The following is a 19096-nucleotide window of genomic DNA, read 5'->3' as shown; positions in this document are numbered from 1 at the left end:
CAGAGACCTGGTGATAAAACCAAGATTCTTCTTCATCCAGTCACACCAGTCCAGAAGTCTAGAGGATAGATAGAATAGTGATTCCCAACCCTTTCTTGGAGGCAAACCTAACCAGGTGGGTTTTCAGGATATCCATAATGAATATGCATGTCCTGAGATAAATTTGCATACACTAGGTCTCCAATGTATGCAAATCTATCTCATTCATATTCATTGTGGCAATTCTGAAAACCTGACTGGTTAGATGTGCCTTTAGGAGAGAGCTGGGAAACACTGGTGTAGAAAGCTCGGGTAACTTGGTCCGTTTTCTCTTAGAACCTTCAAGATCAGCATTAGGGTTTTGAATTTGGTGCCATAGCAGATTGGTAGCCAATGTCACAGGGGCGGATTTTAAGAGCCCTGCTCCCCTAAATCCGCCTAAATCCGGGCGGATTTAGGCGAGCAGGGCCCTGCGCGCCGGTGCGCCTATGTTCAATAGGCCTACCGGCGCGCGCAGACCCCGGGACTCGCGTAAGTCCCGGGGTTTTCAGAGGGGGGCGTGTCGAGGGGGCGGGCCCGATCCGCGTGGCGTTTTCGGGGCGGGACGTAGCGTTTCGGGGGCGGGCCTGGGGGCGTGGTTACGGCCCGGGGCGGTCTGGGGGCGTGGCCGCGCCCTCCGGACCCGCCCCCAGGACGCGTCCCGGCGCGCTAGCGGCCCGCTGGCACGCGGGGATTTACGTCTCCCTCCGGGAGGCGTAAATCCTCCGACAAAGGTAAGGGGGGGTTTAGACAGGGCCGGGCGGGTGGGTTAGGTAGGGGAAGGGAGGGGAAGGTGAGGGGAGGGCAAAAGAAAGTTCCCTCCGAGGCCGCTCCGATTTCGGAGCAGCCTCGGGAAAGGAGGTAGGCTGCGCGGCTCGGCGCGCGCCGGCTATACGGAATTGATAGCCTTGCGCGCGCCGATCCCGGATTTGCGCGGCTACGCGCGTATCTACTAAAATCCAGCGTACTTTTGTTTGCGCCTGATGTGCCAACAAAAGTACGCCAAATCGCGCTATTTGAAAATCTACCCCACAGTGATTAAAAAAAAAAAAAAGGCAACCTTCTCATTTTTACATCCAGGAAGTTTGCTTTATTTTACACAGTGAAGAATGTATTTTCTCTCCAGCGGACCATGGAGGAAAGCCTGTGCTCTGTACTCGTTGTGCAATACGGAGGCAGATGGGGGAAGAGGTCCGATGAGTCATAACTGTGCAGAGAGAAAGAGGAATTTGAGAAACAGAAGGAGACATCTGTTCCGAAGGGGGACCATTCTAGCAGGGCTGATAGTGCAGTCTTTTCCTGCCAGCAGTTGAACTGCCACAACTGGTCAGTGGCCATTTTGTATGCGCAGCGAAAGCTTTTAACCAGGCCCTCCATCCTGGGATCCAATGGTCAGAAGTCTACAGCCTGTTCTTCCAGAGCTGCATTAGCTGTTTGGTTTTTATATTGACAGTTTACTGACCCTGATGTCTGTCTCCTTTGTGACCTATCAGCATTTCCTCGGACCTTTTACGATGTCTGCAACAGGTGTTTTCTTTGGGGCAGAGCACAGCCTCAGTTAATTATTCTGGGATTTCCCTTTCCCAGATGAGCAGCCCAGAGATTTCATGTGTTAAGAAGCCGAGAAAGCAGGACAAACAAAAATGTCCTCTAATTCAGTGATTTTCCCTGGCCCTAAATTGCTTAAAGGAGTGTGCCAGTGGGGGAGAGTTGTAGGACATGGAACGTTCTCCTGAAAGGGAAGACAGCTTTGTTGTTGTTGGACTGTTTCATGAAGAAGAGCTGTTCTCCATAATTTCTCATTCCTTGCGGGTGCAAACATTTACTGAGGGAACAATGGAGGAAGGTCCTGAGACCTCAGAAGAACTGATTTTGAGTAGTATTCAGAAGCCAATGAGTGTTTTCCATTGCTCAGGTCAATCAAGGATTTTTTGGTTGTTTTGGAATAAGATTCTTATGAAGCAATTTTTACAGGGGTTTGCATGCTAAAAAGAAAATTAAGGAAAGACTGTCTTCTCTTTTCTCCAAAGAAGTAGGAAACTCAAGTTTTCCTGAGGTGGATGCACTGGCTTGTATGGTGATGTTGAGAATCATGATTCCTATGGAGGGTGGTGTGGCACTCTAGGATGTACAGGATGAAAAAAAAATAGAAGTAGTTCTCAAGCAGAACTTTGACACAGGGTGAAGGAGTGGCTGTAAAACCCCTCCTTAACCTGTATGGGACCAGACATCTAGCCTGGTATACCTTAAACCCTACAGGGACAGAGAACTTTGTGGGTGGGAGCCTGCTGAGAGAGAAATAAGAATGTAAGCCCCATCTAGGATCAGGAGGCTCTGCATCTCCAGGAGTAGGAGCGCCTGACCCTCTCTGGACAAAATAAGGATGGGCCGGTTGATATAGTGTATCTGGATTTTCAGAAGACATTTGATGAAGTCCCTCATGAGAGACTCATCAGGAAATTAAATAATCATGGGATTGGAGGCAGTGTCTTATTGAGGATTGGTAAATGGCTAAAGGATAGGAAACAGAATAGGACTGAATGGTCACTTCTCAGTGAAGAAAGATAAATAGTGGTGTGCCAAAGCGATCTGTCCTGGGATTAGTGTTTTTTAATATATTTAAAAATCATCTGGAAAAAGTAGTGAAGAGTGAGGTGATCAAATTGGCAAATGACACAAAATTATTCAAGATTGTTAGAACACAAACCATTTGTGAGAAAGTGCAAGAGGACCTTGTGAGACTGGGACAATAGACATTTAAATGCCTAATGTTTAAATGGCTGATGAAATTTAATATGGTTAAGTACAAAGTATTGCATATAGGGAAGAACAATCCAAACTGTAGGCCCATGATGCTGGGTTTTATATTAGGCATCTCCACATAGGAAAAGGATCTTGGAATCACTGTGGACAGTACTTTGAAATCTTCAGCCCAGTGCATGGCAGCAGTCAAAAAAAGCAAATATGTTACATATTATTAGGAAAGGAATGTAAAAATAAAACAGAAGACATAATGCCTCGTATTGATCCACCTTTAGTATTGTGTTCAGTTCTAAAATAGTACTGCAGAACTAGAAAAGGGATAGAGAAGGGCAACCTACATAATAAAAGGGATGAACTTGCTCCCCTGTGAGGAGAAGTTAAACAGGATAGGGCTCTTCAGCCTAAAGAAGAGACAGCTGAGAGGAGATATGAATGATGTCTAAACAGGTAAATAGGGAATGATTATTTACCATTTCAAATACTACTTTGACTAGGGGCCACTCCATGAAGCTAATAGAAAGCACATTTAAAACAAATCAGAGAAAGTATATTTTGATGGAACTTTGGTCTGACCCAGTATGGGATTTCTCATGTTGCTGATGTTCATAATTTACTTAATTATTTGTATAGGACCCCAACCACAAAGAAGGAAGCAGAAGAACAGGTCATTGATATCATGGAACTTCTCAAAAATGTTGATCCCAAGGAATATGAGAAGTATGCCCGCATGTACGGGATTACCGATTTCCGTGGTCTACTTCAAGCCTTTGAATTGCTAAAAGCAGAAAGAGAGGAGGAAGAAAGACAGAGACTAGTAAGTAGTATTACTCAGGCATGCCCATGTAGCTCTGTTGCTGTAAACCTCTAACCAGTGTACTGAATAGTGTAAAATATTTTCTAATGAAGTTGAGTATAATGATCCTATTTATCTTGCTACAGGAACTTGAACCAACAGAAAGGATCCGAGTAGATGAAAAGGAGTTTGATGAACTTGTGACATTTATTCAACAGCGACTCACACAAGCAGATGTAAGATAATTGCTTTTACAAAAAGTTAAATGAAGATGAAATAGCATAAAGATGGTGTTCTGAGAAACTTACATGACTCTTTTTTCTTTTACAGCCTGTTACTCTGATCCAGGATGTTGAAGATCAGACAGTATTAACAAAGGATGATGCTGTCTTTGAATGTGAAATTAAGATAAATTATCCAGAAATTAAACTCTCTTGGTACAAAGGAACTGCAAAATTGGAATCTAATGACAAATATCAAATAAGTATTAAGGATGATCGCCACATACTTCATATCAGAAATTGCCAGCTTGAAGATCAGGGCAATTATAGAGTTGTCTGTGGTCCACATATTTCTAGTGCTAAGCTAATTGTGATTGGTAAGTCTTTATTTAAAGTTTCTGTTTAAAAGTAAAGGAAACTACAGTTTAAGTATATTTTATTGCATATGTTCTGAAATTGTAATTTTTATATGCCAACAGAGCCTGCAATTGAAAAGCATCTTGAAGATAATTATTTCAAGGAGGGTAAAACATGCACTCTGGTTTGTCAGTTCTCTGTTCCAAATGCAAAAACTGAATGGCTCAGAAATGGCAAAGTCATAAAACTTGGTGATAAATATTCAGCAGACGTAAGTGATAAAATACAGAGACTATTCATCAAAGATCTCAGCACAGAAGATGAAGGGCGCTATTCCTGCAGATATGAACATCTGGAAACAACTGCAGATTTAGTTGTTGAAGGTTTGTTATCAGATATGTCTGTACATTTGTTATATCCAGCTAGATGTATAACTACTATTGAGCAGGCCTAACTATCCAACAAGTATAAATATTGATACTTAACCGGCTAAGTTAACCGGATATGGAGCACCACAGCAATATGTCCAGTAGATATCCGGCTAACTACTTAGCCAGCTAAGTGGCAGCTACTGAATATCCATTTAAAGTCAATGGCCGCCATACAGCTGGATAAATCACTTATACACAGAGTAGATCTAATTTAGGGCCTCATTTTCTAAAGTATTGCAGGCCTGCGATACTTTAGAAGATGAGGGGCGGTGGTCCGAAATGGGGGGTGGGCCTGCGCTAGCCGGCAGCGATCGCACTGTCGTGGTGCGATCGCTGCTGGTTTCGTACCCAATAGCGCCACCATAGGAGGTGTAGCTATTGGGAGCGAAATAGGCAGCGAAAAGGCACTTACCTTTTCGCTGCCCGCGGCGTCGGCGCAGAGTCGGCCCCGGTTGCGCCACGACTCCTCCTATTCCGGGGCCGACCCCGCCCCCATCCTGGTATCGCTCGCGATAAGGGACTTGTCGCGTGCGAAAGGTCCCTTATCGCGTGCGAGTGGCTTGGAAAATGAGGCCCTTAGCCAGATATAATTTATCTGACTAAGTGGCGATTTTGACAGACATTTTCAGCAGTATAGCTGTGCTGCTGAATATTTCATGTAAGTTAGCCAGAATTCAGTCAAGCATGAAATAAGCTTAGAGGATCCCTAGTGATCATCCTTAGTTGGCAATTGCACCAGAAATGAAATTGGGCAGCTTGGATGGGCTCAAATGGTCATTATTTGCTGTTATATTCTATGACAGTGGCAGGAACTTGGTCAGGAGGCTGCAGTATTGCAAACAACCCACTCTTCACTCCAAGAACAGAGGAAAGGGGAGAGGTAATAAGGATGAAATAAAGGACAGAGAAAGGAATTATGACATTGCAATACTGCCAGCTACAGGGTAACAGACTACAATTCCCCAGTTTAACCAAACCATGTCACTGCTGGCAGGATGATGGTGACTAAGCACTGTCGACCAAGGCCATGAGTACCTAGAAGGCTGGATGTTAAATTTCGTTGCTGAAATGAGCCAGAATTGCAGGAAGGTTTTCTCGTAATACTGGCTCATTTAATTGTCATGCAAATGAAATCACAGAGATTTGTTTATGATAAAGTCCTCATGAAATCGAGAAATTCATTACAGAAAAAGTACTACATTTCCCTAAAATGTAGTTAAGTTTTGCAGAAAATCACCACTTTGTGTTATTTTCCACATGTAATTTTGCTATTATAAAATCACTAAGAACTGATCTGCATGATTCTAAAGTTCATTAGCAATTTGAATAATTGTGTGAATAGTTTCACAAATGCAAAATTATGTGCACACCCTATGTCTTTTTTTTCCATGTGTAATTGTATTTGACGATCTATTCACACTTTCGTGAAAGGGCCTTTTATGTATGACAATAAAAGTATCAAAAATGTGGAAGAAACATTGTGAGATCAAAGCAGTACCAGGTGAAAGGGGCATAGCTTTTGATATGATATACAGAAAAAGAACACGTGGAAAGGCCTTTATTTTACCGTTTGTTTCACTGATTTTAGTATTATGTTATCATGTAACCCAATACCTCCAACAGCATGGTTAGAGCAGTGGGCTATAAACCAGGGAAGCCAGGGTTCAAATCCCATTTCTGCTCATTGTCACCTTGGGCAAGCCATTTTACCCTCCAATTCCTCAGGTACAAACTTGCAGGTCAATTTTAAAAGCATTGCTCACACAAAAATGCCCACTTACATACGCACGTATGTGGGCCACACACGAGCAACACAGATTTAAAAAACAAAACAAAACACAAAATACACGCATATGTACCCGTGCACATGTAAGGAATGAGGGGATGGAAAAGGGGCAGGGAATGGGCGTTCTGCTGCGGGGCCAAGTATGTAACTCCGAATTTTAAAACCAAAAATCACAGCATGCATCCACTAGGTATCCGCATTACTTTACTCCTGCTCCTGATGAGGAGCAAGCCTGCGGATCTCGAGTTTTAGGGTTTTTAGAACAGGTGAGGGGTCCAGGTCAACTGGGGGAGGCGTGCAGGATAAAGAACCAGAGGGGTCTGAAAGACCTTGCTATTAACTGGGCAAACTGGTGGACTAATTGCAAAGCTGGGAATTTGCCTTGTGCGAGCCTGTTTTGAAATTTGCTTACATACATGCATAAAAGCTAACAAGGTCCTATGAAAGACACATGCGCGCTAGCTGTGCTCGAGTAACCTCTTAAAATTAGGAGCATACTTACACACGGTTAGTGCATTTTAAAACATACGCATGCAAGCGCGTGCACAATTAAAAACCCCAGCATATCCTCCCGCACCAATACGCGCATGTATGGGTGCACGTGTGCTCGTTTTAAAATCGACTTCTTAGATTGCAAGCCTTCTGGAGATAGAGAATATCTACAGTCCCTAAATGTAATCCGCTTTGAAGTGTCAAAAGGGGGAACATAAATTTAAAAAAAAAACCACAACAAGACCCCATTAAAAAAGCAACAAGTTTATTGATGTTTGAAAAAAGTAAAATAAAAAACAAAGGCTGCCCAAACTATTCTACCTTAATAGCTCATCCTATAAACCTTCGTTCATGAAGAGTTCAATAGGTTACTCCTAACTTTATGGGAGAGCCATCATATATAGTCTTCCCAGATTTCCAAAAATATTTTCTTATGCTTGGGTGACTACTTTGAATTCAGATTTTCCATTTACATCAAATTATGCAATCAATTCCTCCAGAGCCAAAATGCTTTTCAAGATATTAAGCAAGCCTTCAGAATAAATAATCTTAAGAATCCCCCTTGAACACTAAAAGATATGAAATTGTCAAATAAAACCCTTTCTGGAGTTAGTTTAACTGGCTGACCTACCACAGGCTTCAAGTAATTTATGATGTGTTTCATGCTACCTTTATTTCACATGAAAATGAAAGAGATGGAAAGTATTGCAAATGAATAACTATTTGTACCTTTTTATTTGAACAGCTGAACCAATCCAATTTACAAAGACCATTCGGAATATAGTGGTTAGTGAACATGAGTCGGCAACCTTTGAGTGTGAGGTCTCTTTTGATGATGCAGTTGTCACTTGGTACAAAGGTGCAAGAGAACTAGTCGAAAGTAAGAAATACAGCTTTAGAAGTGTGGGCCGCTGTCATTATATGACCATCCACAATGTTACTGCACAAGATGAAGGTACGTTTCACGGAATATTCTCAAAATCATCTTATGGTTCTTTCACTAGTTCTTTAAACTGGATAAACTAATATACAAGTACTTTATTTGTTCTAGGGGTTTATTCTGTAATTGCTCGACTTGAACCAAGAGGTGAAGCAAGAAGCACTGCAGAACTCTATCTAACAACCAAAGGTTGGTGCAGGTTATAAATGTGTGCCGTTTACAGTACACTGATGGCCATCTGGCTTGCCTCTTATGCTAAACTGGTGATTGTGAAGCAGCATTTTTGTGACTTGATGCAATAGGATTAAAATTAGTATCGATATAAATTTATTATGAGTTCTAGTGGGAAAAATACCAAAATAATTAGGCCGACCTACCATTGTAAGCAAAATTGGATATGAGTCCTTAACTATAGGTACTGTATTTTATGATGTGATGAAAGTTACCACTCTCCAATATTTAAAATAAGATGATTCATGTTTAAAACATTTTACTTAAAAGTTCATTTTCTTACAGAAATAAAACTGGAAGTCAAACCTCCAGGTAAGGAAAATTACAAGCCCAGTTATCATTAATCATGTTGTTCCCAAGCTTTGAATTAACTGTATATGCAGTGAGCAAGGCCTTTAGTTCTCCAAAGCAGTCTCTGAGAATACTCAGTTTAAATGTTGCTGTATATCAGCATCATCCCTATCTCATTTTGCATTAATGTGAAGAAGGGAGCATAAGCTCATCATGAAGTTAATTCATTAAAAATGAATCACATAGAACTTCTTTGGTGACTTTTATTTCTACATATCCAAGTTGACTAACATAGCAACCACATTTCTTTATTCATATATTACCCACAAAGAAAATAACTTTCTTCTCATTTTGAAGGCAGCAACATTGTCACATTTATCATATTATAATTAGAAATAACATGCCTTAGCAGGAAGGAAGGGTGTTTGTAAACTCAAACGCTCAAGTATAGTATAATATTTGAGTATGTGTTATGTTTATTCAGTAAGTGCTATCTTTACAGCTTTGATTTCTTATACTATAAAGTATCCAAGCTATAAAGATTGTACTTTACAGTTTGAAATTCACAATATACACTTATATTGCCCGATGTAGTTCATCATTTTAGTTTATTTGTCTCTACTGCTTTTCACCTTGAGACCTTTATTATATTTGTGCTTAGATCTTCTATAGGGGGCAGAATGGGAGGATCGAGGTGAGTTAGAACAGGGTGAGGGAATTGATAGAGAAAGAGAGAAACTAGTAAGGACCGGATGGGGGGGCAGATAGAGAGATACTAGTGGAGATGAGGGGGAAGTTTGTAACTACCCCCCCCCCCCCCCACACACACACACACACATACCTATGCTCCTTAAGGGCTCAAACCACTCCATCCCCAATCCCTTCAAAATATGAGGCTCTTTGCTACTGTATAAACTGGTTTCTTGGCTCTTGATCACCGACAGGTTGCCCACCCCTGTTTTAAACATCTTTCAATGATTTATCTAATTCATATTAAAACTGTAATATCTCGCTTCTTTTCCACTTTCTTACTTTAATTTAGAAAAGCTAAAAAAAAATGTTTGACAAGGAAAACTGCTTATACATTTTCTTGATTTTAAATTCAATAAATTCTTAGCACTATAGTTTATTAAACGGAACATTCTCTCTCACAGATGTACCTGATGCTAGAATACCAGTTTCAGCTATACCCATTGAAGAAATACCTGAAGGTAAATTTAACATTATCTATCTTAGTTTTTTTCTTGCAGTTTTTAATAAATGGGAACATTGGAACCTCATTTATTCCATATTTACTTGATAATTTAACAGATAATGAAATTCCAAATTCATGAACAATATTTCTAGCCAGAATTCTTATGGAGTAGATACTAATGAGTATATTTTAAATACATACCATTTTTTAACCTAAGAAATGTTTCTTCTTTTTTTTCTGTTTTAGTCCCACTCCCATTCCTAATCCCAGAAGAAAAGGAGCCAAAGAAAGGTATAACAGCTCGTAGTTTCAGATCAGTGTTAAATCTATCAGAAGATGCTTTGATCAGTTATACTGATTACACTATTCACCATACGTTTTTGTAATATATTAGTTAAATCTTGTTTGCTTATATACATATAGTTTGGTGTGCCTAACATGTCTTACTAAAGATTTTAGATTCTCTTTATGTTACAGGAGAAAATTGTTTGAGAACAGAGACCTGTATTTTTTCGGCATGACAAGCTTATAATTGTTTGGCCCTAGAAGAAGATCTTAGATTTAGAAAAATAAATTTTCATATTAGTTATAAACATTTCAGAAGAAATACTGTAATTTATATATATAACTTCTGGATGCTATATAGTCAAATAATTTTCAGCCCATAATGTGCCAATTATTCTCCTACCTGACACAAAGTCTTCACTGGTATAAGCAGTTTAGCGTAATCCTGATAGCTTTAATCTGCTTACATCATAGAGTGATTCAGATAGCCCACTTATGCCACTCCCTCCTGTATCCCTCTTGGTGCTTCCTGGTCTGACGGTTACCAGCTTCCCACAATAGTAGTGGTAGCTTCTGCCAGCTTTCTTTGATTATAGCAGTTCTTAAATCATAAGAACATAACAACATAAGAAAATGCCACAGTGGGTCAGACCAAGAGTCCATTAAGCCCAGCATCCTGTTTCCAACAGTGGCCAATCCAAGCTACAAATACCTGGAAGGTATCCAAACACTAAGTAGATCTCATGCTACTGCTGCCAGTAATAGCAATGGCTATTCCTCAAGCCAACCCAATCAATAGCAGTCAATGGACCTCTCCTCCAAGAATGTATACAAACCTTTTTTAAATCCAGCTATACTAATTGTACTAACTACATCTTCTGGCAACAAATTCCAGAGCTTAATTGTGCGTTGAGTGAAAAAGAATTTTCTCTGATTAGTTTTAAATGTGCTACATGCTAACTTCATGGAGTGCCCCATAGTCCTTCTGTTATCTGAAAGAATAAATAACCAAATCATATTATCTACCCATTCTAGACCTCGCATCATTTTAAAGACCTCTATCATATCCCCCCTCAGCCATCTCTTCTCCAAGCGGAACAGCTCTAACCTCTTTAACCTTTCCTCATAGGGGAACGGTTCCATCCCCTTTACCATTTTGGTTGCCCTTCTCTGTACCTTTTCCAGTGCAACTATATCTTTTTTTAGATGAGGTAACCAGAATTGTACATGATATTCAAGGTGTGGTCTCACCAAGGAGCAATACAGAGGCATTATGATATTTTCCGTTTTTTTTCACCATTCCCTTTCTAATAATTCCTAACATTCTGTTTGCTTTTTTGACTGACACAGCACACTGAGGTGACGATTTCATTCTATTATCCACTATGATGCCTAGGTCTTTTTCCTGGGTGGGAATTCCTAATATGGAACCTAACATCGTGTAAATACAGCATGGGTTATTTTCCCTATATGCAACACCTTGCACTTGTCTACATTAAATTTCATCTGCCATTTGGATGCCCAGTCTTCCAGTCTTGCAAGGTCCTCCTGCAATTTATCACAATCTACTTCTGATTTAACTACTCTAAATAATTTTGTATCATCTGCACATTTGATTACCTCACTCGAATTCCTTTCCAGATAATTTATAAGTATATTGAAAAGCACCAGTCCAAGTACAGATCCCTGAGGAACTCTACTGTTTACCCTTTTCCGCTGAGAAAATTGACCATTTAATCCTGCTCTCTGTTTCCTGTCTTTTAACCAGTTTGTATTCCACGAAAGGACATCGCATCCTATCCCATGACTTGTTAGTTTTCTTAGAAGTCTCTCATGAGGGACTTTGTCAAATGCTTTCTGAAAATCTAAATTCACTACATCTACTGGTTCACTTTTATCCACATGTTTATTAACCCCTTCAAAAAAGTGAAGCAGATTTGTGAGGCAAGACATCCCTTGGGTAAATCCATGCTGACTGTATACCATTAAACCATAGAGCATTTCTACATGCTCTGTGATTTTGACCTTTAGAATAGATTCCACTATTTTTCCTGGCACTGAAGTCAGGCTCACTGGTCTATAGTTTCCTGGATCAGCCCCGGAACCCTTTTTCAATATTGGAGCTACATTGGCCATCCTCCAGTTTTAGGTACAATGGATGATTTTAATGATAGGTTACAAATTTTAACTAACAGATCTGAAATTTCATTTTTTTATTTCCTTTATAACCCTGGGATGCATACATCCAGTCCAGGTGATTTGCTACTCTTTAGTTTGTAAATCTGCTCTACTGCATCTTCCAGGTTCACAGTGATTTGGTTCAGTTCACCTGACTCATCACCCTTGAAAACCATCTCTGGAACTGGTATCTCCCCCACATCCTCATTAGTAAACACAGAAGCAAAGAATTAATGTAGTCTTTCTGTAATTGCCTTATCTTCCCTAAAAGCCCCTTTATCTCCTCAGTCATCTAATGTTCCAACTGACTCCCTCACAGATTTCTTGCTTCAGATATATTTTTAAAAGTTTTTGTTATGAGTTGTTGCCTCTACGGCCAATTTCAGTTCAAATTCTCTCTTAGCCTGCCTTATCAATGTTTTACATATAACTTGACAATGCTTATGCTGTTTTCTATTTTCTTCAAATGGATCCTTCAGTTTTTGAAGGATGTTTTTTTGGCTAAAACAGCCTCTTTCACCTCATCTTTTAACCATGCCGGTAAATATTTTGCCTTCCTTCCACTTTTCTCAGTGCATGGAATACATCTGGACTGCACTTCTAAGATTGTATTTTTAAACAATGTCCATGCCTGTTGTACACTTTTAACCTTTGCAGCTGCACCTTTCAGTTTTTTTCTATTTTCCTCATTTTATCAAAGTTTCCCTTTTGAAAATTTAGTGTTAGAGTGGTTGATTTACTTATTGTCCGCCTTCCAGTCATTAGTTCAAATTTGATCATGTTATAATCACTATTGCCAAGATACCCTGCCACCATTATCTCTGTCTCCAAATCCTGCATGCCACTAAGAATTAAATCTAAAATAGCTCTCTTCACATTGGTTCCTGAACCAATTGCTCCATGAAGCAGTCATTTATTCCATCCAGGAACTTTATGTCTCTAGCATATCCTGATGTTATATTTACCCAGTCAATACTGGGGTAATTGAAATCTCCCATTCTTACTGCACTGCCAAATTGGTTTGCTTCCCTGATTTCTCTTAGAATTTTATCAGCTGTCTGACCATATTGGCCAGGTGGACGGTAGTATACTCCTGTCACTATACTCTTATCCAATACACATGGGATTTCTACCCATATAGATTCTACTGAGCATTTAGTCTCTTCTATGATCTTTATCCTTTTGGACTCTATACCCTCCCAGACATAAAATGCCACACCCCCACCAAGTTCATCCATTGCGATATAATTTGTACTCTGTTATAGCACTGTCCCATTGGTTATCCTCTGTCCACCAGGTCTCTGAGATGCCAGTTATGTCTATCTCATCATTTACTGCTATATACTCTAACTCTCCCATCTTACTTCTTAGACTTCTGGCATTGGCATACAGACAGTCCCACAGTAATGGTGATTCTAGTTATCACTCCCTTACCACAAAGGCTTCCACCTTTTCTTTGTGTTGTAGAGAACAATGAATGATTTTTTTTCCATAATTCCCCCCATGCTAGTATTTCCACTTTCTTTTAACCTTAATAAACTGCTCAAGTTTTGCCCAAGTTAGCATTTTATGTATAATGTCCAAATATATTATTCAAGGAAAGAAATGTGTACTTTCTGTAAACAATGTCATAAAGTTCCATTCTGCCTTTTGAATGTTTACTACTTCTCATATTATTAATTAATTTGTTATCATTAGATAATTCCAAATGATATACAAGAGCAGTAGCATTTGTTTGGTAACTCCCCTAGCTAGATTGTTCATTGGGAACCCCCAATTGGTTATATCCAAAGAATTGTCTCATGTGCTGTTGGCTCTCCGTCTAGGCAGGTACATATTAGTCGACTGAATGGTCCCCTTAGGAAATGTAGAGATATAGTAATTAAAAAGGTGCTGATCCTGAGCAAAGTTGTAGAATGTTTTATAAAGTTGTGGCCTGTGTAATATGTTCTGGAGTCTGGATTAGGGCGAGTACAAGTAACTGCTAGCAATGTTATAAAGTTCTTATTAAGCTTAGTTATTGTGGAAAACATTTCTGTGCATAAGAAACTTCTCATTCTTGCTTGAGTTGGCATCAAACTCTGTTAGATTTGTTCCAATAGTTTAGATTCTTACTAATACAGATTTTTTAAAATAAAACTTTCTCAATAAATCTCTTTAAAGTACGCAAGCTTATTAAGAAAGTACCCAAAGAAGTTCCATCAGCCAAAGAAGTTGTTCCACTTGGTAAAGGTACTGTAATTTTAATAGCTAAAGTTTTTAAAACAGTGTTTCTAAATGTTAGTTGTTATTATTCTTTCAGTATTTGCATTTAACACAGTATTTGTCAAAAGGGTTATTTAAACATGGTCTGCCCTTTTAAAGTTGTATTATAATTCTTATTTGAAAGAGAGTATTATTTTTAGGGGGTAATTTTCAAAGCATTTACATGCATAAAACACAATTTTATGCACGTAAATGAGCTTTTTTCAAAATCTTCCCAGGGTTGTATGCATAAAAATATGCACCGAAGCAATTTGGCGTCTGCTTTTACTATAAAAAGGCCTTAGCAGAGGTGGAGTTGGGGTGGCGAAATCATTTATGCACACACTTTTGATTTTCAGAATTATGCGCATAAATGTTTGCATGGGCATTTACACCTACTCTCTAGCAAGTGTAAATGTGCACACCTACAGTATGCCACACTAAGGGGGTTATTTTCTAAAGCTTTATCACGTGCAGTGTTAGGGCCTTTTCGCATGCAATATAATGCAAATTAGGGGGAGGAGAGGGGTGGGGAGGGGGCGGAGTCAGCGGTGTCTTCGCTGCCGGCGATAATGTTAGTAACATTATCATCGGCAGTAGTGTGCCGAATACCACCACCTTTCACGGTGGCGTTATTCGGTTCAAAAGCCGGCAGCCAGCACACTACCGTGGTGCGAATGCTGCGGGCTTTTGCAGGCCCGCCCTCCCCTCTGCCCCTCCGCCCCCCTTTTTCGCTGGACTCATCATTCTGCAAAGAATGATGAATCCAGGCCTAAGTTACATGCGGTCCTCAACTCAAAGCGGATTTATATGTGGTGCTGGGCGTAACCAATGTGTTTGGACTGGTCTGACTGGATTCAAGGAAAGGAAATTATCAGGTAAGATTACATTTCACCTTTGGCTTCATGAAAATAAATTTCTCCTATTGATAAAATTGAAGTGTGGCCTTGCAATGTCCATGCATACACACTTCCAGGAACTATAGCAGTTTCAGTAAATATGTAAATCTTGGATTTTTTTTTTTTTACTAGCATCAGCATTTTTGTAGTATTCCATCTTGGTTCATAGAAGTTAGCCAGAGTTGTCAGAGAAGTTACCATGAGTTGTCTTCAACCTGTAGAATTGGACTTGGAATTGATTTCCTAGTATTATAATTCAAAATGACAGTTGCTACAGAACCAAGGAAACCACAACAATATGTTCTATGAAAATGGTTATCTAATTAGAAATGTTTAATATTTTGTCTTTTGTTTATTTGTCTTGTTTAATTAGGATGCAAATATTATACAGTACCTGTTATGCTCACATTTTCCATGTTGGAATAGAGAACTCTTCCAACCCTATCATTTATTTATTTTCAGATATTTTAGAATGAGGATGATAATTATATATGGAATCTAAATGTATTATAATGTTGGTTAAAATTTCAGAGGGAGTCCCAGCAGCCCCTGTTCCTTCAAGACAAGAAGGGCCACCAACAAAAGGTAAAAACAAACGCTAGTGTATTACTAGTGCAGATATTTTACTGTGTAAACGTCAGCCCCAATAACGTTATGAAGTTTAGGGCATGATTTACTACAGCTTTTCTTCCATTCTGTTTTTTATGAGAAAAATGCTTAGCAAATCAGGCCATTAGAAATACTCCTAGGGCTGTGTTTGAAATAAAACAAGTATTCAGGCAGTTGGACCAAGTTGCATGCTGACTCCAGGTATTTTTATGCTTAGTTTTTGACATGTGAGTAGGGAAAGCACGTAGTGAAAACTGATAGCTAAGATTAGTGTACGGCTGGCCTATTTGGTTGAGCATTTGTTTTTCTCTTGTAAAAATACCATTCATAATATTTGTAATTCTATATTTTAATTTATTTGAAATCATCACTGTAAAATATATCTGAAATGATTAATTGGGTTTTATCTATGGAAATAACTGCTAATGGGCACTCCATTTTCTAATTCTAATATGTATCTTGCAGGCCTATTCATGAAAGTGTGCTACCACAATAACACACATTATTAATGAATATATCCCCTTAGAACTAATGGAAGCCCAGTAAATACCATGCAATAGCATGCATTATCACAGTAGAGTACTTTCATGAATTAGCCTATTAATAAACAAAAAGTCCAGAGGGACACCAAGGATATATAATATGCTCAAGGCATTATATGCCAAAATAAATGTCCTCACATAAGTATAATGCTATATTATACATGCATGCATTTTAGCAATTATGTTTGTGAAACTGGGCTCGTCTAAGGTATCAGTGCCCTATATTCCATTCAGTCAGTTTGCTTGGGATCAAACTGAGCAGTCTTTTTCGCGAATGCTTAATATCCATGTCAAATATTACTGTCCTTTTTGTTTCAAATAGTAGTTTAAGGAAGGACAAAACACTAGACTGCTGTTAAAAATATGTCCCAAATGCCCAAAATGAGGCATACCACAAATATATGATATAGTGGAAATTATAATTAATATGAAATTGTGCAATGGCTGTCTTGTTAGGAATATTTTCACTTATCAGTCCTCCCACATACATATTGGAAACAGCAGGCACAAGACAGCATATTTGTTTTTCTTGCCTTCCTTAGACCAGTGGTTCTCAACCAGGGATACATGTACACCTGGGGTTACTTGGAAGTCTGTCAGGAAGTATACAACTAGACCACCAACGCATGGGAAAGGGGAGCCTGAACTGCAGAAAGCAATTATCTTCCCTTGCTACAAAAAGTATTAATATAAAAGTGGAGGATCCTGAGTTCCCTGTCAGCTGCCATATTCTGACATGGAGAAGTAAAATGGAGTTGAGTGGTATCATTGCTGAGACAGAGGAGAGGGAAACTTTAAACTGTCATCACTGCCACAGGAAGTGCAGAAAAGGCAGTGCTCTGTTTCTAATAATCTTTCCCTGTACGTACCCGGATCAGTCCAGACTCCTGGGTTTTGCCTCCCCTCCAGCAGATGGAAACAGAGAAATTTTGAAGAACTCTGCCATATACACCCAGGTGCCACCTACAGTCTGATGGTTAGGATGCCAAGATTAAACTCCCACTATCAGACTTGCATATCCCTTTCCTTGATCTCCTTGATCTCTCTCTCCGTCTCCCTACATTTACTCAGCTCTTCATCTCCCTTATCTTAGTGTCTCTCCTGTAGCAACTGGAGAGCAGTAACAAAGCAACCGTCACAAGCATTGGATAATTGGGACTCAGGAGAAATGGCAGGCTGCAGGACTAAAGCAGAGAAAGCAGGTACCTCAGGGGACAGTGGAAATGTTTGCCTTCTGCTCCCATGGCTGCCTCCTCTTCCTCCTATGTCTGTGTAGGCTTAATTTTCAGTCAGGAAGCCCATATGATAGGGAGACAGGAGGAAGAGGAGACAACCATTGAGACAGGAAGCACAATGCTTTCATTATCCCTCAAAGTGATTACTGCCTCTGCTTTATTTCTGCAGCTAAGGGAGGATTAAAAGGTATGAAAGAAGAGGTGGGGGAGAAAGAGATGGAGGGCTGGGAGCTGTAAGGGAAGATGCGGAGCAAGAATGAGTAGAAGGAGGACTGAGAGGCAGGAAAATAGAGATAGAAGGCTCAGAGAGGTTAATGGGGAAGGGAAAAGGAAGTGGAAGTGGAAGAGTAAACAATGAAGAGATGTAGGTGAGAAATAAAAGGGAGAGAGGAAAAGCAGAGAAAGATGGGTGGAGAAGAAATATGAAGAAAAATGAGATTAAAAAAGATCTAACCGACAAATGAGAGAGAGATGGATAACAAAGGAAAAAAGGATAGAAGGACAGAAATAATGGAAGGACAACCAGGTAACAAAGTTAGAAGATAGGCAAGTTGAAGAAGAAAGATGGAGAGAAATGAAAGATCTGAGAGACATGAGAGAGAGATGGCTAAGAAAGGAAACAAGCATAAGAAGAAAGAAAAATTGAAGGACAACCAGGAAACAAAGGGCCTCATTTTCCAAGGAGTTACCGCATGTGATAATTCCGCAAATCGCGCTAACAGCAGTTAACGCGATTTGCGAATGCAAATTTTTAATTTTGTATTCAGGGGGCGGAGTAAATGTAAAGTAGGGAGGATTTATCGTGTGCCGCGAAACAGCCTCACTGTTAGCGCGGCCAATAACTACACCTCTTTCATTTGCGTTACAGGCCGGTAAAGGTTTATCGAGAGAGAGAGAGAGAGAGAGAGAGTGAGAGAGCACCTTACCATAGTGCCTCCTCCCTAGACAGGTATTTGTATCCCTATGGGAGGCTCACCTAGTAACTCTAGGTGAGGGTTAAGTATTAGTGTAGGGGGTTAGGGCCCACTTTCACATTCAACATGAGACGTACGATCAGAACAGTGGTCTCTTGTGAAGATTTGATGACCTACGGAGTGAGGAAACTCACTCCAAGATGAGATCTGGGCGATGTTCTCTCCACCTAGCTTGATGGACACTCTACCTGGGCAACAACAAGCTAGGTGGAGAGAACATCGCCCAAATCTCATCTTGGAGTGAGTTTCCTCACTCCGAAGGCCAGCAAATCTTCACAAGAGACCACTGTTCTGTTCGTACGTCTCATGTTGAATGTGAAAGTGGGCCCTAACCCCCTACACTAATACTTAATCCTCACCTCGAGTTACTAGGTGGGCCTCCCATAGGGATACAAATACCTGTCTAGGGAGGAGGCACTATAGTAAAGCTCTCTCTTTCACTCTCTCACTCTCTCTCTCTCAAGCTTGCATCATACTGAAACAGGCCTGTCAGGAAACATCATGAACCGCAATATACTGGCAATGTAGCCCAAATTGGGCTAATAGTGCAAATTGCGATACACATGCTACACCCCTTTTTGGTATCGCATGCGATACCAATGCGATATTGGA

At 39.9% G+C, this 19096-nt stretch overlaps 1 protein-coding gene across 1 annotated transcript in view; it reads left to right on the top strand.

The window, feature by feature from the left end:
- Positions 1–19096, top strand: part of TTN (titin) — a 509207-nt gene that overhangs the window by 219806 nt on the left and 270305 nt on the right. Inside the window, 11 exon segments of the mRNA XM_029605898.1 lie at positions 3412–3595; positions 3721–3810; positions 3905–4172; positions 4275–4535; positions 7607–7816; positions 7913–7990; positions 8318–8344; positions 9478–9534; positions 9765–9809; positions 14145–14213; positions 15656–15709. Coding sequence (XP_029461758.1) covers positions 3412–3595; positions 3721–3810; positions 3905–4172; positions 4275–4535; positions 7607–7816; positions 7913–7990; positions 8318–8344; positions 9478–9534; positions 9765–9809; positions 14145–14213; positions 15656–15709 — 1343 coding nt within the window.

This window comes from Rhinatrema bivittatum, chromosome 6, assembly GCF_901001135.1.
Source record: "Rhinatrema bivittatum chromosome 6, aRhiBiv1.1, whole genome shotgun sequence".
Lineage (NCBI taxonomy): Eukaryota > Metazoa > Chordata > Amphibia > Gymnophiona > Rhinatrematidae > Rhinatrema > Rhinatrema bivittatum.
This window is presented reverse-complemented; position numbering and strand designations above follow the sequence as displayed.